The 26,891-nt window shown below is 41.1% G+C and overlaps 1 protein-coding gene across 2 annotated transcripts in view; it reads right to left on the bottom strand.

Moving 5' to 3' along the window:
* PDE1C (phosphodiesterase 1C) overlaps window positions 1-26,891 on the bottom strand; it is a 345,637-nt gene that overhangs the window by 281,825 nt on the left and 36,921 nt on the right. For both annotated transcript variants that reach the window (XM_082044788.1, XM_082044787.1), the window contains exons 2-3: window positions 17,010-17,060; window positions 11,042-11,213 (exon numbers count right to left, since the gene is read on the bottom strand). In XM_082044788.1, coding sequence (XP_081900914.1) covers window positions 11,042-11,213; window positions 17,010-17,060 — 223 coding nt within the window. The remainder of the gene's footprint in view (window positions 1-11,041; window positions 11,214-17,009; window positions 17,061-26,891) is intronic.

Below are 26,891 nucleotides of genomic sequence, written 5' to 3'. Positions count from 1 at the left end.
CCCCTGTCTCTCTTGTACTGGGGAACCCAAGCACTCCACGTGTGGCCTCACCAGTGCTGAGCAGAGAGGATGCGTGACCCGCTGGTGACACACTTCCTAATCATACCCAGGATGCTGTTGGCCTGTTGGATGCTACAAGGTCATATTGCTGGCTCATGGTCTAAGTTGTCCACCAGGACCCCAAGATTCTTCTCAGCAAAGCTGTTTCCCAGTCAGTCAGCCCCCAGTATGTACTGGTACATGGGCTTGTTCGCCACCACAGTGCAGGACTTTGCTGTACCTGCCCTTACTGAACTACACAAGTTTCCTGTTAGCCCAGTTCTCCAGACTGTGGAGGTACCTCCAGATGGCAGCACACCCATCTGATCTACTAACCAGTCCCCTGGTTTGGTTTTGTTTTGCATCTACAAAATTGCTGAGGGTGCACTGTGCCCCATCATCCAGGTCATTAACGTTAAGCAGCATGGTTGTATAAACCATAACACAGTCATGCTGGGGAAAAAAAAAAAAAAAAAAGGACAACCAAAAAATCCATCTTTGTAAAATATATTGAATCAATTTGTGCAATTATGAACTTTTCATTAATTATTGTACAACTGCTTCAAAAAGAATGACATATAGAATATGACAAATCTGAGTTTAACCTCATTTCAATTCAGAAAAAAAATGAAATTAGTTTAAAAAAAAGAGAGTAATACAGCTGATGTTCTGCTGTAGCACAAAACCAAGGACCCTGTATTCTGTTGATACCAATGAGTAATTTCTGTAAGAAATTAGGACAGTTTTGCTGGCAAAACAGCTGATATGTTGAGATAACACAATTATTCACATTATACAATGAAGTATAAAGCAAAAAGCGCTAAGTGGGTGGGGTTTTTTGTTTTTGGGGTTTTTTTTTCTGAGGACCAAGGGAATGAGCAAATATGTAAAGCCCAAGTAACACACAGAAAATCTACATTCCAGGTCATACCTTACCAAAACCATCTTCAGATGCTCAGAAAGCGCCTTGGCTACGTTAGAATCAGAATTAAAGCAGTGGAGAAAAAAGGGAAACAGTCAAAGACTGTAGTGATTCAAAATCTTCCAGCTTCACAGAGTTTTTGTGAAAGCCAGTGGGCATTCCTCAGATGGGAACTTGCCGTATCTAGTCCAGGCCACTTCGATTAGTGTATTATTTGACAGCATTGCTCATGATTCAGCAAAAACACTCTGCCAGGTTTATCAGGTTTATACCATTAATCAACAAATATGCAAATTTCAATGTACTGGCACTGTTTTGAAATATCAAGCCACATATTTGCTGCAGTAAATCAGTATAACTCCACAGAAGTCAGCTGAGTTTTCTGCCAATTTTACACCAAATTTGGCCCACTGTCTTTACTCTACTACACTCTGTAATTCTTTCACTAAGCTACTGCTGACATTGCAGATAATTATATTATGGGCAACTTTAAAACAATTTAGGAAGTGAAGAATCCCTCAAAAGAAGGTACAGTGCCAGAAGAGGAATCACATTTTCTCAACATCTTCCGAATTAATCTGAATATTATTTTATTATGAATAACACTGTTCGGAATTAGCGTAGACTTAGTTACAACTGCTACAAGAAGCTGGTAGGATAACAAGCATCTTTTTCATTTAGGAGCAGATACTATTGGTGACAATTATATGACAAAAAACAATCTTGAGGGTCTAAGTACTGGGAAGATAAATTTTTTCTTCATCTTATAAACTGCAACTACAGAAGCTCAAAGTAATCTAAATGCAGGCTTGTGCACACCATTTAGGAAGAAGGCAAACAAGCTTCTGATAGTGTTCCTTTTTATAATAAACGCTCTTCAGTAGCTGTTATTTAAAAAAAAAAGTCCAGGTCTGGTCCTTTTTCAGCTGAGGGAAAATTTGTTCTGACAAGGAACATGAAAGAGGAGACAGATCAGAGGTACATCTATAACAGGTGGAATCACTGGGCACAAACAGGTATTGAAGCCCATATTCCTGGGTCAATTTCCACACCTCAAAATAAGCCCTTTCCACCAAAAGAAAGTACAAGATTGGTTTTTGCTGGAGTAAGAGCAGCACTGACAGAAAATTCACACTATAGGCCTGGTTTCAAAACAACCTGAGCCAATTTTTAATATTTAGATCAATTTATAAAGTTCAGATGGAAACCAAGTTACACACAACAGTTTCAGCAGTCTTGCTGTGGACACTTCAGATGCAAAACTTATTGGAATTAAAAAGAAATGTCCCAATCTGCAAACTACAGACACTGTGGCTCTGACATCTGCAACTGCTGAGTACTCAGATGGATGGTGTGATAATTTCTAAATGAGACTTTCCTATTACATAAAATAGTTTCTGGAAATTGCCAGAAGGAAGCTTAACATGCAAAAAACAGATAAAGAACAGCCATTAGCAAGATATGTGGGTAAGGGGTGTTGACAGTTCACAGCAGCTTTGCTTACCTAGATGTTGTTTTATGTCTACAAAGTCACTGGCAAGCTGGGCTGTGAATTTCTGGCAGAAAAATTTCCAGAAATATATGGGAGTTACCAAAAATCATTTTGCATGGGGAAGCAAAGCAGACAAAACTTCACCAGAAACCACAGAATCAAAAGAGAGACACACAGAGCAGGGGATGCAAACAGGTGACTCTGAGAACCTAGAGTCTGATATTAAAGCATTCCCATGGGACTCAGCAATTTGATCCATTGGGTGGGCGACACCTGCAACAGGTTTGGGGATTTGCAATGTGACCCAAGTAAATGTTTAGTGTAGATTCTGCCTGGGGTTTCATAAAATATATGACCCTCAAATTTGTATTTCAATGCATGAATGGCTGATTTTCTCATGACAGAACAGAGCTTTCTCTACAGATCTGATCACCATACTCGATTAACTGGAGTATCTACTTTTCCTCCTCCTTCAAAGCTTTTCGCATAAAGAAGTGTAGGACATTAGTAAAAGTCAAGTTCTTACCCATCAGCCTTTAGATTATCTGCAGTAATTTCATGATTGCTATTGTTGTTATGCACTTCAAAATATTCCTGAACTCTTACTTGCAGGTTTTGTGGTCTCAAAACCAAACCAAACCTGCCCCTGATTGGATTGTATCTGGAGTATGTTTTACCACATCCTTTAGGAAGACATCACTCTATAATATATCACTTAACTTCATTGCCATCAGCCAGTCATTTAAAAGCAGATGAAACTGGAATTTCCTTTGAGTGCCTTTTTAATGTTTCTTCCTTTTGCAAATTAAAGAACTCAAGATAAAGCTTCAGCAATTGATTAGTCAAAGACTTCTATCTCTGCTCATCACACTCTCTCTGACTGCCAAGAGTAAGAAAGCCACTATCCCATTTTCTCATTGGGAATGAAATATATACCGTGACAGTCTTAATTTAATAACAGGGTGAGCGACTTACAGCTCACAGGACATGTACAGTCTGCCAGGACAATAAATCTGTTCCAGAGCCCGCATTTCCTCCTCCCAAATGCCCTTCAAGTGCTGACGTCAGGATAGAGAAATAGATCAAGTGACCACTGGCCCCTTTCTGGTGCTATTTTGCCTGAAAGCCTAGTTGCTCCTCCTTTTAGGTGATGCTCCATGAGAGCCAGTTCACACCAGGAAACCCTGGACTTCTGTGTGCCCACAGAAAGACCACGCTGGGTGTAACTACATGGCAGGAGGGGAGGGCGTCACAGCATATAATTCACTTAATCTACCAGAATAAGATACGTGGCCGTCCCACCAGGGTGATTAGGCACAGTTTATAGCATAATAGCAGTGATGGTAATACCTTTCATTAGCATCATTTATAGTACTCAAAGCTGCAGCACAAGAAATGACTGGTTTCTGATGCACTTGTGCTTCACATCTTTCTTACCTTCCCCATCACAAGACATTTTGTGACCTGCTGTGTCTCCTGCCACTCTGGTCTCCTTGGGCTTCACCTCCCAATATTGCCCTGTCTTCTTGTGTGGTCACACATGGCACCTGGTTCACAGCTGCACACACGTGTGATTAACTGGAGAGTATGTCAGCGCTGGTCCTTCAGAGAGCAGCTCTCAGAGGTCGCCTTGTCTTTCTCTTATCCATCCCTTCAGTGGGACCCTTTTTAATCCTACCATCAGTTTCCACAAAACAGGCAGGAACTAAGTGCCTTTGATATGTCTACCACTCTGTTAAGCTACTGACCAAGTTCAGCTAATGTTTAAGAAGTTAATGGGAAGGCTGACTGAGACATACAGTCATTTCCTGAGGAAAAGGATAGCCAGTTTTCCTTAGGAAACCAGGCTAAAAACTATGTCAATGGGAATTGCAGGACATCCCAGTCTGGTATTAGTATATAGAGGCTACTAATCTCTCATGGTGGAGATAACTAAATAGTGCATTTTTAAACACTTCCGTATCAGTACAAAGACTATCCTTAAATTCACGTATTTTCCTATATACGACTGCCTGCCCATATACAGTTTCTTCTGTAAAACCACAAGTAAGAGTGGGCTGGCAAGTTCAGTAAGCCACACAATTAATTGCAGACCCTTGAACAGTCTTGTATACCCACATGAGTGCTACACGGACATTTGAGATGTGGTTGCACAGGTATACCAGGTTTGGATTTAAAAAGACATCTGCACTCTGTGTGTGGTGGGGGCCAGCGTAGTCCATGTCAAGGACTGGGGGTGAGCTGTGTGCTCACAAAGTCAGAAGTAGAAGCCTTGCACAGCTGAAAAACAAATGCTCAGAGTTTATTATGGTACACGATTCAGGTGACATATGTCAGGCAGTGTGATCAAGGACAGGCATTGATCAGTCGTAGAATCATAGAATGTCCTGATTTGGAAGGGACCCACAAGGATCATCGAGTCCAACTCCTGTCCCTGCATATGACAACCCCACAGTTCACACCATGTGTCTGAGGGCCTTGTCCAGTCTCTTCTTGAACACTGTCAGGCTTGGGGCCGTGACACCTCCCTGGGGAGCCTGTTCCAGTGCTCCACCACCCTCTGGGGGAAGAACCTTTTCCTTATGTCCAACCTAAACCTCCTCTTGTACATCTTCCTGACATTCCCTCGGGCTCTGTCACTGGTTGCCAAGTCCTCAAAGCAGGACTTCTTTACTACCAGGATTCTACCTATTCGTGGAACTTCAGTTCAAACTCTTGTTCCCATTTTGGAAGTGGCTTCACTCTCTGCCTTTCAGAGGCACAGCTCTGTTAGGACACGCACAGTCCATCTGAATTTCTCAACGTGGGTCTTTTGATGTGTCTGATATTTACAGGGACAGAATCGCTTGCTTTGCTTATCATCAATAATACATCTATCCTATGAAGAACAAGAAGACTGTGATATCAAAAAAAAAAAAAAAAAAGGCAGAAAAGTCCATTTCTCTTTCAACTGCCTGAAAAAACACCTTCTTCCTGGACCCGTGTGGAAATATGCAAAGAGAGAGAGAGAGAGAATGCAGCCTTTGAACAGTAACTGGTATAAATCTTTCTCCTCTGATCATTCCCCCTCTGACTCATAAATCTCAATCTACCAAGAAATGAGTGCATAGCTCTCCTGAAGTGTAACATGCACCTAGAAGGGAGGCACAATTAAAAGCAGAGACAAGAGAGACAAATGATGTGGGAGCCATTTCCTTAATGAACAGAACAATTTTTGCTTCTTATTCATTGCAATGAATATCAATAAATAACAGGAATAAGCAACAGGTTTGAATGGAACACAGATGAATTTAAGTTTAATGCAAGTAAAATGCCTTATAATAAGTCTGAATTGAGAAAGATGTTGAGAAGGATGGTTTTCAGAGACACTGCTTACATTTTAATGTTTAGTGAGACCTGGCTCTGCTGTAGATGGGTATAAAAAACAACGAGAAAGTATCTTTCATGTTTCCAGCCTTGTGCTGTCTTTTTTTTTTTCTAACCAGTTAGGGCAACTGAGACTCATCTTTCATTTTTGTGTGTGGTTTGGTTTGGTTTGGTTTTGAAAAAATACCCAAATAAAAAAGGCAATAAAGAAATACTGAGACTGAGGGAGGGCAGGCTTTATTCTACCCCACAACTAGCCCCCAGCTCCTTTTCTCTGTCATGGTCACAGCTCTCCTGCACAGCATCACCTCCCTCTCCAATTTTCAGACTCCATGTGCGAGCTTAGATAGTTACAGCTGAGCTTTAGTGCTGCCCAGAGAGCTGCTCTCAGGCAAGGCAGGGGGAAGGGAGGCTCATACCCCTTATTCCCACTGATGCCATCTTGACCCACACGACTTTGTGGGTAAGAAGGACAGGGAACTGCTTGAGAGAGTCCAGCACAGAGCTACGAAGATGATTAAGGGAGTGAAGCATCTCCCTTACGAGGAAAGGCCGAGGGAGCTGGGTCTTTTTAGTTTGGAGGAGAATGAGGGGTGACCTCATTAATGTTTATAAATATATAAAGGGTGAATGTCACGAGGATGGAGCCAGGCTCTTCTCGGTGACAACCAATGATAAGACAAGGGGCAATGGGTATAAGCTGGAACACAGGACGTTCCATTTAAACTTGAGAAGAAACTTCTTCACAGTGAGGGTGCCAGAGCACTAGAACAGGCTGCCCAGGGAGGTTGTGGAGTCTCCTACTCTGGAGACATTCAAAACCCGCCTGGATGCATTCCTGTGCAACCTCATCTAGGTGTTCCTGCTCTGGCAGGGAGATTGGACTGGATGATCTTTTGAGGTCCCTTCTGATCCCTAATATTCTGTGATTCTGTGACTGAGGCTTGTGGGCTGGCTCCCAGCACATGATGCTGTGACTGAAGCTTTTGCGTTTGGAGCAGGGCAGTATCACCTCTGTCCTGCAGATCAAGCAGCCAGTAGTTGGCATGAGCAAGAGTTTACATCACCCACAACTGAACCAGAAGTACAAGATTAGCTGCCAGTATGATTTAAGGCTCCCAAAGCACAACAGAAGCAGATAATGAAAGGAAAGCAAACTGTCCTTGGAAAGATAAAGAAACTTTGCAGCTGACATAGGTAAAGCAGCTGTTAAGGTAGGCAGGGGTGTTACCAGCTTCAAGCTGAAAATACTTCGAAAGATGAGAGAAATTTAGAACCCATGTGAGCATGGAGCTTAAAAACACTCTGACCTGGAAGGAACTGAATCTGCCTCTCTGGTTCCCAGGACACATGGCCTTGGTAAAAGACAACATATACCTCTTCCAGTTCAGCATAGCCACACAGGTATCCAGTAAGGCTTGTCTAGTACAGGATGGAAGGTCTTTGCCTCATCTGCTGACTGTTCAGCTGCCTGCTACCCTGACTTATCACTTTGGAAACACTGCCGCCCCAAGGCCCAATGTGCTCGATAGAGCTGGAATACTGCAGGACTGCAGACTAAATTTACATATCACGTAGGCCCTGGACAAGGATGGGAGGTTGCACTGAACATTTTGTCTCAGATGAGCATCTCCCTTCCTCTGTGGACATCCCAGTCATCTTGCACCATGGGCTCTCTCCTGCCACAAGATCCAGCGTGGCTATTACATCCCATAAGCACCACCACGGTCACATACCTCAGTGCAGTGTCCCAGGTCTCCAGACTCAAAATAATACTCCATTTCTCCTGTACATCAAAACTGAGCAACTCTAGAAGAAATTGTGACATCTTGGATTCATCAAATTTTCAGCCAGACCAGTGCCACCATGTTGACTTGGTTCACTCCAGGCAGCGGTCTGGGGACAAATGCAGCAGTTTCTCTTATACCCTTCAACATAATGCACTTCTATAAACTTCTCAGTGGTATTTGCAGAACAGCACCCAAACCTGTCTTGTTTCTTTGCTGCCCATGGTGGGTGCCAGCCTGGCACTCTCAAAACACTTGGGTACAGTTGCCAGGGAGCAACACACAGAAGCTAACGCAGGCTGTGAAGTTATTACATGGTCTCCTTAGGAGCTCATTAATTACCACTTAATTCTTACTGATACAGATAGAATCACAGAAGAAATTTTTTCCAATGAGGGAGGTAAAACACTGGCCCAGGTTGCCCAGAAAGGTGGTAGATGCCTCATCCCTGGAAACATTCAAGGCCAGGCTGGACAGGGCTCTGAGCAACCTGATCTAGTTGAAGATGTCCCTGCTCATCGCAGGGGATTTGGACTAGATGACCTTTGAAGGTCCCTTCCAACCCAAACTATTCTATGATTCTACAGATTATCTTTTTTTTTCTTGTCAAGAGGGGATAATCAACCATTCTCCATATTCCACTGTATTTTCCCATATAATTCAAATTGGTGCCTCCCCTGCCTTTACTAGACAAATAAAGACCAGTGAGAATGAATTTTAAAGTCTGTATTGGAAGCACTGCAGTAGTATAACTAGTCAAGACACAATATTACTTATGACTGTTCACTCAGTGAAATACTGCAAACAAGAAGACACTACAAACTCATTCAATTCTGTTTTTAGAAAGGTACTTAACCTTGTTTAGACTAATCTTGTGTTTGTTCTTGGTACCTTCAGAAAAGAAAGAGTAAAGAAATTGTATAGGAGAATGAAGACCATCAGAACACTTTTTAATTATGGAGAGATCATGCACTATACTTATTTGGGATATAGTGGTTTGGATTTTTCTTCACATTTAAGAGATGGATTATTACTCCAAGAGAAGAACAACTGAAATGACTGAAATAATCACATTCCTCTTTTTGTGTTTAAATGCATTTCAAGCTCATACCTAGATGTTGAACAAAATCAAATATAGATCTCTTCCTGATTTTCCAAGCTACAGAACAATAAGTACCGCACAGTAGAAAACAACATCTAATACCAGAGGCGGCAACTGGGATTTCATGCCGCTCATATGTACTCACATAAAAAGATATGCAATCACAAGGAAGTGTGACTCATATGACACTGGAGAGACATTTTCTTTTTAACTATGCATGAAAGGCATAGCATTGCCATACACTGTTCTCACAGCAGTGAATCAGAAGTAGGAAGGGAGTTGCTGCACTTCGCGGTTTGTAGCAGTCACATTCTGTAACAACACCTGGTCCTTCTCTCTGTAAAATCAGTTCATACAAGACCAACATTGCTCAAACACATCCTGAGATTCAGATACCAGATTCCTAATTAAGACATGCCAGGATGGACAACCTGTAAAGCATATTTCATTCCCCAAAAGGCAACAGGGTTGTAATATCTGCCACTAGTTTGTAGCAAACAAGAAACAAGGAAAGCAGGTGCCTGACAGGCAGCCGCGGGCACTGGGACACACCAGTGAAACCCTGTCAAGGAACCACTGAAGATCGCTACCCACAGAAGACCCTGATGAATCAAACATACAACCCCACTGTACAAAAGATGCTACTCAGTTTGCACCATAATATCAACAAGATCCAAACTGAATAAAACCACTGCAGTGTTTTATTTTCTCATGTCTTCGGAGAGTAAATGTGATGTACTCTCGTATCTTCCATTCCTCTGCACAGCTCTTAAACACACATGGGGCTTCCTTTCTTTATAAAACTAGACACTTAAAATTTATTGTAACAAAAATTTATCTGGATTTCCATCTACAAAAGCCTCCAAAAATGCCACATTGCCATCTACACTGATGAAACAAAAAGGTCTGTAATGTTTATAACACCATTAAAACTGCATTAGCAAAACTATTTCGCTAAATTCCAACTCATCAGTCCTTATTATGCTATATACAAGCTCACTTCTTCCAAGAGTCACCCCTGCTACATAATCAAATCATGCCATTTGAAACACTGTGACATTATTTTGTCATATAAAATGGTTGAAATTATCTTGATTATGGCAATGTAAGGATAGCTGCCACCTAGAATTTGTAATGAGAAGTGAAAGCTGAAAAAGAGTTAGATCTCTTGAAATTATAGATTTTAAATATGAGAGACACAAAGTGTTTAAAAGCCATTAAATACCATAGGTCATCATAAAATGTGGATCGAGGTTCTGAAACACTTGTCCTGAATAATTCCAAGGGAAATAATAAAGAATGAAAATGTGCTATGGAATTACAGGTTTTATTTATATAGACTGACATAAACTCACTTTATGGTAATATGTTTTTAAGTGTCAAGCAGTATAAAAAAAGTCATCTGAAATTACACCTGATATAATGGCTTAAATAAGTACCTTCAAAATAATGATTGTGTGAAGACTGAAGTAAGTTTGACAGACTGAGGTATAATCAAACTCATTGTAGTCAAAGAAATTTATCTAAAGCAAAACTCATTTTATGCTTGCATAAATGTGTTTAATACAAAAGAAAAGTAGATGATAGTTTTTCAACAACAACAACAAAAGCTCAAAAAACACATGGAAAAATGAATTCTGCCACTTGCTTTGCTTTTACTGGGCACACCAATTTTCACTTTTTGGCCAAAGATCCATTCCATACAAACAACTTCTCTATTTTATCTCATTTGAGAAAATTATTTTCAGAAAACATGCCTCCAAGAAACATCTGACAACTGTACATCCACATGATTAAATAAAAGAGAGGAAAACCCAGCAGCAGATATATCACACAATTTACAACAGCAGCAACTGCTTGCTTGCAAGTCCCTGGCCAGAATCCTTCTCCTTGACAAAATAAATTAACACCAGACAGGTCTCAAGACATTATATCAACAGAAAAGGTTTAGCTCTCCCTTGTATCAATAAAGCACATCATCTGACCTAAAGTACAAGTCTTCCTCACTAAACCACTTTCAAATGAAACGATACCCAACTTCAAAGACATCTTCAGGTAATGAGCTGTCTTTGTTGACCGTTTTGACTAGTTACAGACTTTATATCTGTCTAGTCCTTAATCTTTTAAGAAGACTAATCAGGTCTGAGAAACGAAAGACGAGTCCAGTCAGTATTACTTATGGACCACTTTTTTTCCATTCTTGTTTAGTACAAAGGTATGCAGCATCGCAGAATCCTTCCATATCAATTTCTCTCACCAAACTCACACTGCGGACTTTATCTTAAAAAGATATCCTCTCAAGGATAATCAAAGTAAATCCATATCTGTCAGACCTGAAAGATGTTTTCACCAATGCTTCAGGACTGTCCACTGGTGGTAGTTCATCTGCTAAGATTTCTTCAGGAGGTCTGGGGTCACTGACAATGGTTGGCTTTGGCCTTTCCTTCAGGTTGCCAGTCAGCCCACCGATAATGGTGTTCCACAAGCAGTTTTGTGATTTAGACCCTGAAAAAACACAGAGTGAGAAGGAAAATAAATCAATAGGTCGATCGTCCAGTCTCTCAGCAGTCTGGAAAACAAAGATTGTCTGTTATCTTCTTACCTTTACATCACCGCAGTTTGGGATTAAGCCTGAAAAACTGAAATAAAGCTCAAAGTGGAAATAAACACTAACATTCAGGTCCAAATCCAAGACTGTTATGCTTCCCATTAAAAAAAAAAAAGGATTACAGAACAAAGAGTTTTCACATCTCGATAAAAAATATCCTCTCCATATTATACTTAGATTATAGCTTAGCATATGTTGATGTGGCTGTGTTTTAAGACAAAGAGCTAACCAAAAAACAAAGTACCAAATCAAAACAATATTAATCATTGACTTTCTTAGATTAAACTTAATAGTGAATGACTAGTATCACTGAAGGACTAGTATCAGAAAACATATTTCTTTTTTGCTGAAACTTTAACTTTTCTCAGTAGACATCCAAATGCCAAAATATTTCTATGGATGGCCTTTTTAGACTTATTTAGAGGTGTCACCAGGTGCCTCTTGCATGCCATTCATAGAACTGATCCCCATCTGGAAGTCTAGTGCCACTAACAAAGTACAATTAGCATCCTTCAGTCAGATGTCCTCCCCACCTTTGGAAGAGAGAATACATGACTTACATTTCATAAAATTTAAGTACTTGTTTTGTATTTCCAAAAATTTTCAAATGGCCTCTGAATAAATTAGGCACTTCTGAAAATCCCAGTGATAACTACCATGCTGAACACCTGTGTCACAATCTGACTGTCAGGCATTATAGAATATACATTGGTGAGTTAGGAGATCCCAAGAAGAGCTGCTAAGTGCTGGAATACTAATTATTTCAGTTAAGAGACTTTCCACAACAGAGGTGCAGCAAGCATCTTACTGGATTACAAAGTAATAAGACATACCAGCTTTGCTGCTAGTCATTCTCCATGGGCTTTTTATCAATATGCAAAAAGAAAAAACAAACAAACAAGATTCTGATAAACGAGATATTTCCAAAGTCAGAAAATTATTTTTCTAAGAGAATGTATGGGTAAAATTTTCAATCATTTTCCTGGTATTCAGATTTAATTGTCTAGCAGAGACAATTAAGAAACAAATAGTGGACCTAACACATATGGATTAAGGTTGACTTTTTGTTGCAGTACACACTAAGTATATAAGAAGAAACCAAACAGAGTGCTGCTATCCCACGTCTCCTGGGGATATATAACGAGAAATTACCCAGTTAGAAGAAGCAATATCTGCCACTGCACACAACTGATGGCAGCCTTATTTTGCTGGTTGTCTTCGACATCTTGTTTTCACATAGCCTAAGTGGCACGAAGACAGATCAGCAAGAATCTTCAGTCTAGCTTGCCCATTCCAAAGGAGTTTTCAAAGTATTTCCCAGCTAATCAGGAAAGCTTCATACTCACAGGTTTCTCTGCTTTTAATTATCAGCAGATATTTAATCTGCAAGGACCATAATTACCCAAATTTACAGGTAGCCTTGATGTCCCGTGCTGAGTTCTGTGCTACAATAGGTAGAAAAATATCTCCTCACACCACGTAGCTGAAGTAATGCCTACACAACAGCTGCAGAAATAAAAGCAACATCCATACATCCTCATAATTTAAGGACTTGCAATGTTATGGCAATACCATCGTTTCTGTTCTTCAGACCACCATGCAAATTTCTCCAAATTTCTTAATTTTACTTGAATAGGTAAGAATTTGTTTTCCCATTCTGTAAGGGCAAATATAAAGGATGTAAGAGTTTTATATTATCTGACCATACAGGCTGCATGTGATAAAGCCAAAAATATTGTGACCCCCTGTAGTATGTTGAGAGGATGATTTATTTTGCAAAAGTATGGCATACTCAGCACAGTTGGAACCAGAAGTTTACATCTCCCTTGAGATATAGTCAACAATGAAAAATAAGTTGCCATCCAGCCATACATACTGCACACTAAGGCAGGAGAGCAGGACATCAATACCTGCAGAAAAAGCTGCTGTGAACTGTTAAAATAATATTTTGTAGAAAAGTGGCTTTCTGAAGCTACTTTTATAATTTTGAGGGTTTCCCCTGCAATTACTCAAAGGAATCTGCTGAGCTTCCCAAACCACCCATATTTCCTCAGATCTACCCTTTCATAGAATCATGGAATCATTTCAGTTGGAAGAGACCCTCAGGATCATCAAGTCCAACCATAACCTAACCCTAGCACTAAACCATGTCCCTAAGAACCTCATTCAAATGCCTTTTAAACACCCCCAGGGATGGTGACTCCACCACTTCCCTGGGCAGCCTGTTTCAATGCCTGACAACCCTTTCTACGAATAATTTTTCCTAATTTCTTTCATTCCAGAAACCCTCCAGCTTCTCAGGTGAAGGACAACTCTGTGGTCCAGGAGAAAGATACACTGGCCTTTTTCTGCACTTACTAGATACAAGTAGCTTGCTGTTTGCACTACCACTGAGACCCAAGAGTGACAGGTTAACTAACTGCCACTCAAAACCATATAATCACTCAAATTAAGCCTTTTTCTTTATTTATTCTTTAAACAAAAATGAGGGGGAGGACATTTTTCCATATATATAGTTTCTTTCCCTATGTTCTCTGCACATACACCTATAACTTTTCCTCCAGCAAGGATCCCATGCAGTTTTCCTCTGTGATGAGATCTAGACTGCAGACCCAGATGTACTTGGCTTTTCTGAAGAACAACAGCAAATCAGCCAATTAACATGAATTAACCAGCTTGACTAGACCAATGAAGTGCCATGCCCACCTGTCCCAATCAGGGCTCAGCCTGCCCACAGTGACGCTCTGGTGAAGGGCATTTGGCAAATGATTGTTTTACTCATCAGGCCTGAGCAGACACCAGCCAAGAGCTTCCAGCTGCCTGAAACGCTGAAAACCTGCTGAACTTAAGTCTCCACAAAGACTGATGGCACAGTGAGATACTGGGCACATTAACTGCTGCTAAAGACAATAGTAACCTCTTGAATAAGAAGTCTCCTAAATGGACTAGAATTTGACATTTGAGAATACAGGAGATTGGGTAGCCCTGGCATTAGAATGAATAACACTTAACTCAATTTTAATTTCAAATCCTTTTGAATAAGTGTAAACATTCGCAAAAATGCTTCTCCCTCATTTTATTGTACCCTGTCAAAGATTATTACAGCTAAGCTAGAGGCAAAAGCAAAATAGATTTAGTTGTTAAAATTTAAAAAGCAGAACTCTGCATAATTTGTGAGTAGGTGTTAAAATACTTTCATACAGCCTGAAAATATTGTTACATTGCAAGACTAGCTACCTGGAGCACCAATAACCACAGAACTACCGCTCCCATTCCCTCACTTATCAACACCAGCAGCCTTTCCCTCTTCTTTGTTACTGAACTAAAGGGGAAATGGCTACATGTTGCACAGAGCTGTGGACAACAGCCAGGATAGACAAAGCTTATCTGGGTTTCAGTAGGTTATCTTGTCTATGGTTTGTGCACAGAAAGTTAGATCAGGTAAATAAGGCCAGCCCAAATGGGTATGGTTTGTTAAGTGTTCAGTGGGAGCCCAGCTTTGATCCCACCGAAATCTCTGAAGGTTTTACTCTTGATCTCAAATGGGCAGCTGTTACAGAGTGATGGAAATCCTGCTCTCTGTTTTGAAGATGAACTTAATAATTGCCTTTCGATTAATCATTTGAGTGAATGTGAAAGGCACGATCCAGGAAGCCACCCAGTCTCTGCTTCGTGACTCAGACACAAGACAATAATCCTCAATGACTTCAGATGTTGCTTGAATCCTTGTCCTCAAATGCTGCAGCTTTTTCTGCCATTCAGTCAGGATTTTTTGAATGTTTGATCTACACTCCACTGTGTGTTTAGTGGTATGGTAGAGTAGGTTATAGTACTCTCAGCATAGATTTGGGCATCATGCCTTTAACTCACATTAGCACAGCACATGCCTCAGACATTTCCCTCCTTTCCATAACACAGTTCCCATTGTAATTTTATTTCCCATTCCCAGAGAGTTATCACCTTATATTGCTCATGACAACACAGTCATCATTAATGATACCCTGTGAGAAGATAGCTGGATCATTAAATCCCCAACCTGACTCCCAGATCACAAAATTTAACTCCTAACAATGAAGGTCTGGTTTACAGTTTGAATCATCTCACTTCAATCCTATATTATGCCTCTGTGACTGTTTCCCAACCAAGTTTATCTAAGTGTTCCTCTCTGCGTTGCATTTCTGTTACTGTTGAATAGCCTGTGGCCCTGATCTCCCCTCCACACTTAATCCCATGCAGCTCTGGGTCATACAATGAGGCCTTATAGAGGGGTAACCTCTGCTTTCATTCAGCCGATATCCATCTGCTGGTCTGTTCTCTCCTATGTAATGCCAGGCAACCCTAACTCTGCAAATAAGGCTTGGCCACCTGCCTGCGAGCCAGGATTAAAGCAGGAACGCAACCTGGTTGTTCGTGGGTGTCAGACCTGCACCCTATACATATTCGCCAAAAAACCACAAGTTCTTATGAATGTCAGAATCAGAACTGAAGTGCCAGCTCCATTCCAAATGTCATGACATTATGCTTGACCTACTTGTCAGGCAATACTGCAGCATGAAGTCCTCATAACCCAAACATCCAGGAATAAACAGTGCTTGGGTTGAATTTTCTAATTCTGTGCCGAGCATTCATAATGGACAAAAAGCAGAGTGATAAAGAACCTGAAAATGTTTGTGTTTACACTTACATTTCTCTCCTCTGTGATTTCCTTTGCTGTATGAATTTTCCCGGTTGAACCAGCCAGGATTGATCAATAGAGCCCCTTTTAAGCTTTACTGTCTACGATGTGAAGGAAAATAAACCCTAAATCAGGAGTAAGGAATGCCAGTACAATTTTCTCTCAGTCCTGTTCAGTCTCCCTATCACCTTGTAAGTCACTACATGCAACAGATTTCATAGCCACAGAAGTTCCTTCTGCACTATGCACCTTAGCTACCTGTGTGAGGTACAGCATGCTCAGAGTGCCATCCTGTGACTGTGTGAAATACTGCACCGCAGATGTAAATCAATTTGATGTTTTGATCTGCACCACTCATCGTGATAGCAAATGCCCACTTTTAATGATAAGGGGATTTTTCCCTGCAAAGTGATCACGAATTGTTATTAAACTGCATGCATCATGAGTATAATTTCCTGTCTCCATCCTCATTCCTACATATTTTGTCACATATGTTTTTAATAATTCATATGGTCAAAATCATGGTCAGTCGGTGCTACATTACCAGACGCATCCCTTTGTTTTGTTGAAACTTGGGTCACTTATTTCAAATCCCAAGCCACAACCTTTAGTTCCCAACCTTGCTGTATCAAGCAGAAGGTGATGGAGGGGCTTTCAGTATGGTTTAATTATATTTATCACGGTCTATTTCTAACACTTGCCCAAATCTCTTTGTAGCCACTGTAGTCAAATTCAGTTGGATTTGCAACACTTATATTATTACAACTTTTTATGCTTAAAGCAACAGTAAGGTCACTAAGCCTTCCATTCTTTTAAGTTTTACATTTTTAAATCTGTTCGATAAGACCGAATTTCTTTAAGTGACTTTTCCAACTAATTCCTATGGTTCCTCAGCTTAGTACTGTAAATGAATTGTAATAACAGGGTGGACATAATATGAGATTAAAGCCTTATTAAATGTGTTTATTTCTACAGCAGATATAGAATTCAACTAGTTAAAATAAAAAAGGCTACTTACGGGCAAATCGTGAAAGTGGTCGTGCATTTTTGTCACCTGTCTCGTTTGCAACTGAAAGAAGAAAATACAGAGAATTAAAAAGCATTAAATTTAAATGTTACATTAAGACTAATGATAATACCAATTCCCACACATATAAAGAAGACTGTTCACAGTAACAGTGGCTGGATATATATGCACAGGTATACACACATACATATATAATACTTTTTTTAAATGCCACCAAATACCTTACTTTGCATGTTTGTCTGTCTGGCTCAGTGTGGCTTTCAGAGTCAGCAGGGCACACCACAGGCACCAGCAAACATTGTCTTGTCCCACATAATAACTGAATCATATAATTGCCCAACATTCAAGCACTAGCCATTAATAGTACATAGCAACATATGATCACAATAATCCTTAAAAAATCTACTTTATATTGGACTTTATTTTCCAAGTCCTAAATAAAATGTTATTTTTTTCCCATTTGCATTAATGAGTACAGTAAGAAAAAAAAAGTAAGATTATTCCACCTACATACAGAAATGCACTAGTAATTTTGGAAACCCAGAGGACCATTTAATAACAAATTAAATGAAATTTAAGGATCTGTGCAAAGGAATCCTCTGGCATTTGGAACTGTATACAGATATCACCTAGGATAGAAACAACCTTCTGCCAATCCTGGGTTTTTTTCTGCCTCAGATTCATACTGGCATAGTTCTCAACATGTCCATGACCCAGCCAGTGTGCAGTTAGTCAAGAGCATAAACAACTCTTTGGGATTCTCACAATATTAAACTACAGCTGAAAAAACAACAGAGTTATCAAGGGGAAGAATGACCACCCATGACGACTTTTTTTTTGTAGCTAGAGTAATCATGAGGAACAGCATTGATGGGCACACAGGGAAGAGAGCATATTACAAGTGCACAGAGAAACCTTGCCAATTCTTTGCTTTCTTTAAAAATGCTGGTTTCTAGAGACGAGACCAAGCAAGCTAAGAAATTCCACAAGATGATGCAAAACATGACCAGAACTGAGAGCTTCCTAACAAGATGATGTCACCTAAGCTATAATGGACATTTTGAAGACAGAAAAAACCTTTGATTAAATGTAACCTTTCTGAGAAGTCTTAAATTTGTCAGTTTAAGTTTGGCTTTATTTAAGCCCCATGTCCAGCATGCCTCCAGCTTTCCCTGCTTGCTCTCCAACTTTACCTGCTGATGAAGGTGACTGTAGCACTCATTTTAGTGGACAAAGGGGCTCTTTTAACAAATCTCGGCCTCGTTTTGCTGCCATTAGCCAGTAGATGGTGCCCTCAAAACACTGGTAACTCTCCAGCAGGCTGAGGAACGGCCAGGCTGGCTGGAGAGTGGCCCTGAGGTCTCCCAAGTCCTACAGGATGCCCTTCCTTGGCTTGAGTCGATCACAGGTATCTGTAGCACAAACCCCAAGCAAATAAACTCTCCCGGGACACTGAATGCAGAGACATTGGAGTGACTGCACAGTTAGGCAGGTCCTGAACAGTTCATCATTTCAGAGTCAAATCTGTCTTTGCTAAAGGTGATGGCACCATGAAGGAAAAACAGCAGCATCCTCCATGGGGCAGGGATCAAAATAGTTGGACCAGTGAGCTCAAGAACTGTGCCAGAAAACACCGCTACAGCCAATATATGAAGGTCAAATGGCCAGGATTTGTCTGTAACTCGGTGATGATGGCTTGCATGGGGTGGGCTGAGAGACCACCTGCCAGACTGATCCCCTCTGGCACCCTAGAGATCTCTCCATATCGCAGCAGAGCCTGGGCAAATTCATAGCATGCACTGAAGTCTAACCTGGAGCATCAAGTGAACTATTACTTCAGTCAGGAAAGAGCCTTCTAAGGGCTGTGCTGTTATCTGCTTCAGCATATTTCCTCCACTCTGGTGGCAGCTGGCACTCCCTGGTCACCAGAGCCTTCAGGTGCACACAAGGTCTCTCCTTTGTGCCACCCTCCAGCTGGATGTTGCAACAAGAGCATCTGTGTTTGGGCAGCTCAGCTCCCAGACTTACAGCATCCAACACAACAGGTGTCGTTAACCCCTCCAAAAATAAAGATTTTCCAGTTCCAGGCTGCACAGGTTTGTTTTCAGTTGTCTGTGCTTTCCAAACATCAGATGGTGTCATATACCAAGTAATGCCCTTCCATCTGGCACACAGCCACCCAGAGAAAAGGTGCAGGTAGAAGAGCAAAGCAATGAGCAGGACAGAAGGCACTGGGAATGCTGAACCTGTATCACCAGCAAGATTCCTGGTACCAGTGAGCTGACTGCTGCCTGGGAATTGTCTGACACCAACAGGGGGTGCACATAGCTGAGATCTCAGGTTTGTTTAGCCCTGCAATCAAAAAGGGAAGGAATCAGAAGCAAAAAGCTTCATTTCTGCATTTGCTCGGCATGAAAATCTTACATTTAACTTGATGCAGTTTTTATTGTGGAAATTCTGCACATATACCCTACAGTTGTCTCCCAGGAGCCTTTGGAGAAACACAGAACTAACAGACCTATGTATGCGATACATGTAAAGGATAAAACACTTTTCCTCCATATGGCTTGAAATCTTCTTTTCTGCATTTGCTCGGCACAAAAATCTTACATTTTACTTGATGCAGTTTTTATCATGGAAATTCTGCACATATATCCTGCAGTTGTCTCTCAGGAGCCTTTGGAGAAACATAGAACTAACAGACCTATGTATGCGATACATGTAAAGGAGAAAAGACTGTTTCTCCATATGGCTTGAAATCTTCTTTATCCTGTGTTTATTTAAGTTTATTAATAGCAATAAGCTTTTAGGAGGAAGCAAGTATGAATTAATGAATCTGGAGAAAGAAGTCAAATCTCTGAGAGAGCAAGTCACAGCCCACACCAAAGATTATTTCTTATATTTCCAAATATTTCCTGCACCTCCCTCTCTTCAGATATGCTTATTTTCCAGCTACTCTCTACCCTTATATGCTGAAGCCTAGGCTGATTTTCATCTCTGATGAGACTATCAGCATAAGAACTGCAGATACATACTTCTTTCTCCCAAATGGGTAGGCTGTTCTTCAGTTTCCACCCCACTATTTTTAAATCTATATTTTTAAATGATAAACCATGCACATTTGAAGTTATTTTCCTTCCTAACTTGAAAGCAAACAAATCTTGTTGAAGGGTATAGCAACTTGTAAGTAACCTCTGTTCCTTCAGAAGGACAGCCGTGACAGGCAGGGGACATTGTCCTGTCATCACCCCATTGCATCCCAACATTCACGTGCTCTCTGTGGTCACTCGTCTAAGTAGACACAAAATAACAGACCTAGTTAAATTTCTTCTATTTCAAAAGTAGTATGTTGTACCATAACTGCCTGGAAATCTCAAGGGCCTCTCATTGCAACTATAAAAATATCTTCTGCGGCATGATCAGTTCTTAGATTAACATGGATCACTTGTATGCAAGTTCACCATGTGCCCACTTCATGGGCAGGCTTCATTTTTTAATGTCTGCCCTGTTAAACCATTTCCTACAGCTTCCACATTTTCTACAGAAGCTATCAATTTCACCAGTACACCCCCTCAGACAATTTAGCTTTCAAAGATCCTTTGTCAAACTCCTAGTGCAATGCAAAGAAAAATAATACCACTTGTAGTATTGACTCATCAAGACTGACAGACAATAGCACATCATCTATATTTTGCCATTAAGCAGCTGAGAGGCTGAAAAAAAGAAAGTTGGGTATTTTTTTACCCACCAGTAAACACATTCTTTCAAGGAGTGTTTATTGTTTTTCTTAATCAGCGACAGGGCAGATGAGCTTAACTGTATATTTGATGTTACTAGCAAATTTGTCAAAGTGTTAGAAAACAGAAAGTACAGTATGTAAGGTGATAACACAGATAAATTTACATTGAACATACAATATCAATAAGCTGTTCTCTGGGATTTTTCTTTTCTTTCTTTCTTTCCTCCTTTACAGCATTCCTGTAAAAAAATAACCCTAACATATCATCTAGTAATCATTTCCTTTAAACCTCAGGAGAATAAAATACAGGGCTATGACTGCTGAGACAACTGTGTCTGTCTGCTTTTTACAGACAAATCAAAGATCATTTCTGGGAAGTCCAGCGGTTTTTGGTCTCAAATACTATAATACCATTAGACATTTGATAAACTTATGAAGCTCTGTCTTTAAAGTAGCTTGTTTTTTATGCTCACCCATCTTAAATTAAAAGACTTTGCCACAACCTGACTGCAGTGTCAGTTATGACCTATCATTTAATTTGTGTCAATTTATATCAATTTGTTCTTGCACCAGCAATCTCTTTAGGCTGACGTATTTAGTTTTTCTGGTGGTTAATCCTCCTCTGACTGGGGCATAGAAACACAGAATTTCCCCTTTCACAGAATCACAGAATGGTTAGGGTTGGAAGTGACCTCTGGAGATCATCTAGTTGAACCCATCATCATTTTGTGGGTTAAATGCACCATGATCATCTCATTTTACCTTACAGAATACGCATCTTCATATCTCCTCCCCATCTTTATTGATCCTCTTCAGTGTCAATTCTTTTCCTCATGGGTGCAGTAAGCAAGCATTAAGAGATCTTATTCTTGCCTGGTCACACATTAGGCGTGTGCAGTGACACCCCCCTCATACAATTAACAGACTCTCAGCTCATAGCAGAAGTTTTTGTTATTAAGCCTGCATCTGCATGATCTTTCACTCCATACTACTTAATTTCAGCCCTTGTTGTTGGCCCCATCCTCTAGATTACATGGATCTTACTGTGAGATATTCAGTTTCCCCCTGTACTGGCAACGCTTATTATCATCAGCAGCAATTATCAGCACTTTCTTTTTTTCTGTGTCACAGTCATTAACAAAATTCCCACGCAAGACCAATCCCACACAGGGATTTGAAGTGCAACAGCACTGAAGGAAGACTTTCCTGGTGGCTTTTGGACCCATTTAGAAGCCAAGGCTCCTAATAAGAAAGCCTAATCTTCGGAGGGTTTGAGTCCGGTAAGGAGATCAGAAAAGTCTCAGACCATAAAAATAATGCCTCATAATGAGGCAAATTCTGTTTCCAAGAGTTTTTATCCAGCACTACATAAATTGCAAGCATGGGAACCGTGCAGCCAGTGTGCACGTTACTGAGCCAAGACATTATTCAGGCCCCTCCAGAGTCAGTCACCCAAGGAGTATTCTAGAGTGTCGAATCTCAGTACCACACAGGAAACAATGGCAACTTAATGTGATTTTTGATGCTTGTGCTGTAAACATCAGCAGTACAGATGGTATAAACATACCCTATAAAACAAATCTGTGGGGTCACAAAGTTACAAGAACATGCAGCAAACTTTTGCTGATGACTTGACTGTCTCTCTGGACTTAAGATTCTAATGAGTTACTACAATTAAGCAAAAAATCAATTACACAGATGGAAAAGGCACAACATGCATCTCTTGGATATAACCTGAAGATCACAAAACACATTTGAAACAAGAGCTATGTTTCCAAATACTTCTGGAAGGCAGGAAACAGGAATCTTCACCTACACGTCATAACCAAGAGGCATACGCCACCCAGCAGTTCCTGAAATAACTCCTAATGGATTTGTGTTGCTGCTGTTTGCCTGGCAACGACACTGTACACCAAACACTGTCCTTCTTCATTAACTGGGAAAGGAATACCGTACACAACTGATGATTCAGTCTCCTTATGAAAGGATCCTTACACTGCAGATGATTTGCATCTGTGATGGGGAAGTTGCTTCTACAGTGGAAAACACTTTGCTCCCTCAGACAACTGAAGATAGTTGCTGCCTCTCTCTGAAGGGACTCTGGACTCCAGACACTTATTTCAGAGCTTCCGCGTCTCATCAACAAGCACAGAAACACTTTCAGAAGGGCAAAGAGTACCAAGGGGAATTGCAACAGATAAATAGGTGCAAAACATCTGTGTGAAAAGAAGCAAAACTATTCAATACTCTACTGATCATCAGCCAAATTTTATTCAGAGGCAGAAATTCAAACACTGAACTTGCAAACTCTGGTCCTGTTGGCACCTAGGGACTGGTGGGGCCCTGATGCTGGTTTCTGGAGATGAAGGAAAATAAGAGCAACCACCAGCAACCGCATAGACCAAAACAACCTTCCTTGCACCAAGGCCCTTGTTAAAGGCATTCTTACTTCAAAACTGAGATGCAATCTTGTGTAATCTATTCAAATTACTAACATAAGTTCTGTAGACTGCATATCCACCAGGTCTCCAAGTTCACAGAACAAATGGCTCTGGTCACACAAACTCCAGGCTGCTCTCATTTCCAACCTCTGCCTTGCTGGCCTTCAGAGCACAAAGAGCACAGCACCTCTGCCTGCCTGGCTATGCCCCTGGCACACGCTGTCACCAACAGCCTGTGATGGACCCATAGTTATTCTGCTAAGCACCTGAAAATGGCTACCAGAAAAGTTGCGAATCAGGACATAATGGAAGAGGGACTATATAGAAAAATAAAACTTCTCTACTGCAAGATCATGAACCTACCTTCACTTTTGGCTTCTGGAATATGACTTTTTTATTGTTTTTTAATCTGGAAAAGTCTGGGCTGATTTTCTACATTTAACTAAGATTTCTTACTTCTGGTAGCTCTAACACATTGCCCATTGTAGCAAACCCACTTGTATCCTTCTCCTGAGGATAAGTATACATGTGGAAATCTTGGTCTAGGTCATATACTTTTTTAGTTTTACTACCCCTGTAAAAAGACTTAAGTATGTTCCTGCATAGCTGAGAGGCCATCCTCCCCATATAGAAACAGGGATGCAGGACAAAAATCAAGTGTTTGTGCCATTTCCTATATTATTCCTATAAGCAACAGCTGACATAGGATGCCTAGATACCCCAGTCTGACTAAGACAAACTGGAATCCAGAGGAATTTGGAGTGAAAATCTGCAGAAGCTTTTTACTTCAGTACTTTCCTTGAGACACAGTTTTTTTTCTCAACACTCTTTTTGAACCTGGAAAAGTTATCTCTTCCCAGCAGAAGATTAGGAAACATCTGGCTGTGGCCTTGATTGTCTAATCCAAAGAGGCACATTTCCCATCACAAGCCTCTGAAAAATAAGCTGATCACTCTGCACTTCTGGCCACCACCTGAGACAGACCACTGGACTGAACATGCCTTAGTCTGGCTCAGCTCAGCAGCTCTTCTGTTTTCTAAATATTGGCTTGTCAGTTAGATACAGCCCTTATATTTAATCACCAGTGATTACATGGCTACATACCAAGTCCTATCACGCTGAAACATGCCCCCTTGTGCGTGTAGACCCTAAAAGTGTAAAAGCCCTGATTTCAAGTCCTTCGTGAGTCAACAGAAATCTGGTTTTCTCAGGGACAGAGGATCAAGCGCTGAGGAAAAAGCACACACTTTACTGAACCACGCTCAAAACTTCATGCATTGATTTCAAACATCGAACATCAAGTAACAGAATACAGAAAGCTACCTGTACAGGCTTGTGACACCACCAAGTCACTACTTATTTCACACCTCTAGATAATGGGATGATGTCTAAATGAAAGGACAAATGTCAAGTGACTCACACTAGAGGTATTTAATTAATGGTTCAAAGCTGCATCAGTGGAGAGTCACACTTGACCTGAGGAAATATTTATTCACCAAGAGAATGGTCAAATCCTGGAATAAGCTGGAGAGATGGTCGATGCCCCATGTCTGACAGCGTTGAAGAAGAATTCAGACGATGCACTTCATACCATGGTTTAACTTTTCCCAGCCCTGAAGTGGTCAGGCAGTTGGACCAGATATCATTGTAGGTCCCCTTCCAGGTACACCATGCTATGCTATTCTGTTCTTCTTCCTACCTCCTCCTTTTCCTAGCAGTACATGCTGAGGAAATCTCTGATGATGCTTCTTCCCAGTCCTTCACTAGCAGAAAGCACTGAATGGTCAACCATGTACCAGCCTGTGCATTTGCTCTGTCATGTTGTGGTAAGGAGGCATAGACCTTCTGAATGGGGTGAGAGCTGGGGACTATCTCAAGATAATTGGATCGTCTGCACAAATTTGCAAAAAGCAAACATGAAGTGCAGTTTTATCAGGTCTTCTGTGTTCATCCAGTTGTGCTGGGTTTCCAGAGAATGGCAAACCGCCACATCTCTGACACTAGCGAGACTCAGAGAGCAAGCCCCCAGTTGGAAGTAGGACATGCTCCTCAGTTAAATGGTCGCAAGTCTTTCTGAGGTGACTGATTTTTATTACCTGTGGATTTCCCACACCACTCCCCCCCTCCCCGTACTCATTTTTAGAAATGCCTGATCAGTTTCCCATAGAAAAACATGCTAAAACAAAAGAGCCTGAGAACAACAGAACTCCCTTGGAAAGAAGACCCATCTGGCCCAGTACTCTTTTCTCCAAAGCTGCCAATCATCCATGTCTACAGGAGAGCACATGAGCAGTGCCAGTCTACTTCCTGCAGGGTTCTGGGGGTGCTGCTAGGCCTCAGTGGCTGGGACCGGCCCTCCCTGGGACCTCCACCCACCCCCACCGTCTCCTGTCAAGGGCCCAGGGGACGTGTCTCAGCTCAGCCTGGGACCTTAGGTCCCTGCCTGAGCCGTGTTGTAGGTGTGTCCTGGATGGACCCAGCAGGGCTTAGTCAGGACTTGTCATGCAGAACTCCAGGCATAACAGAGCAGAATTATTCTGTTCTATTCTATCCTCTACCCCATAGTGAGTGAAATGAGATTACTTGGCTGAAATGACAGGGGCGTTTTAGCTCCAAAACCACTTTCAAGGACACATAACACACTAGATACAAGTGTTTGTTTTGTTTTAGTTTAGTTTATTTTTATTTTCATAATTTATTGATTTAATTCATTTTGTGTTACATTATTTGATGTTATGTTATTTCATGTCATATTATTTCCATTTCTCACTCTGTTTCAGAGCCAGTGCTCACAATCCTTAACACAAGCCCACGTGTAGCCAGGAGCAGGCTGATGCATTCTTCAGTTTAGCTTGAAATAACAGCCCCTGCAGGCTGGCAAAGGCAAGCCCCAGAGCTGCAGAGAGCAGCAGCAGGAATAGAGGCCAAGCTTTCCCTGGTTCCTGAAGAGGGACAACCTTGAGAATGAGTCATGGGACTGACCATGCACAAAAGAAGAAGAAGAGGTATGTGGTACTGTGGGATCTTTTCCAAAGCATCACATGTAGCGATGACAAGCAGATGTTTTGCCTTGCACACCTTGTTTGGCTGCTGTGCTTCTTGGGCAGGGTGCACGAGAAGCGCTCTGGTCCCTGCCAGGCGCTGGTGTTGCCCGCAGGGAGAGGTGCCGAGTGGCAGCTGCGAATCCTTCCTGTTCCTGGCAGGACACCAGTGGCTGCTCCAAAGCACTGGGTCCCCATGCAACATCTCTGCATGCTGTTTCCTACATCTACCTTCTTTGTCTGGAACTTGTTTGGGTTTTGCCTGTTTCTTTCTACCTTGTTTGTTTTTTTGTTTCTGTTGTTGATGTTGTTTCTGTTGTTGTTGTTGTTGTTGTTGTTGTTTCAGTTTGGTTGGGTTTTTTTAAGTTTCTTTAATTTGGTTGGTTTAGGTCAGTTTATATTAGTTGGTTTTGGTAAGCTTTTTGAGACTGGTTGTTCCAAGTTGGTTGTTTGACACCGTATGACGTTGTTGGTAGGTTGTGTGTTGGTAGGTCACTGAAGGCTGGTTGTTTTAGGTTAAGGTTTGTTAAGTTTGGTTTAGGTTGGTGGTCTTAGATTGCTTGTTTCAGGTTTGATGGTTTAGCTTGGTTTGGGTTGGTTAGTTTAGGTGGGTTGGTTTAGGTTGTTTGATGTGATTTTCTTACCGCTGATC

This window comes from Streptopelia decaocto (genome assembly GCF_964273445.1).
Source record: "Streptopelia decaocto genome assembly, chromosome: 2".
Classification (NCBI taxonomy): domain Eukaryota; kingdom Metazoa; phylum Chordata; class Aves; order Columbiformes; family Columbidae; genus Streptopelia; species Streptopelia decaocto.
This window is presented reverse-complemented; position numbering and strand designations above follow the sequence as displayed.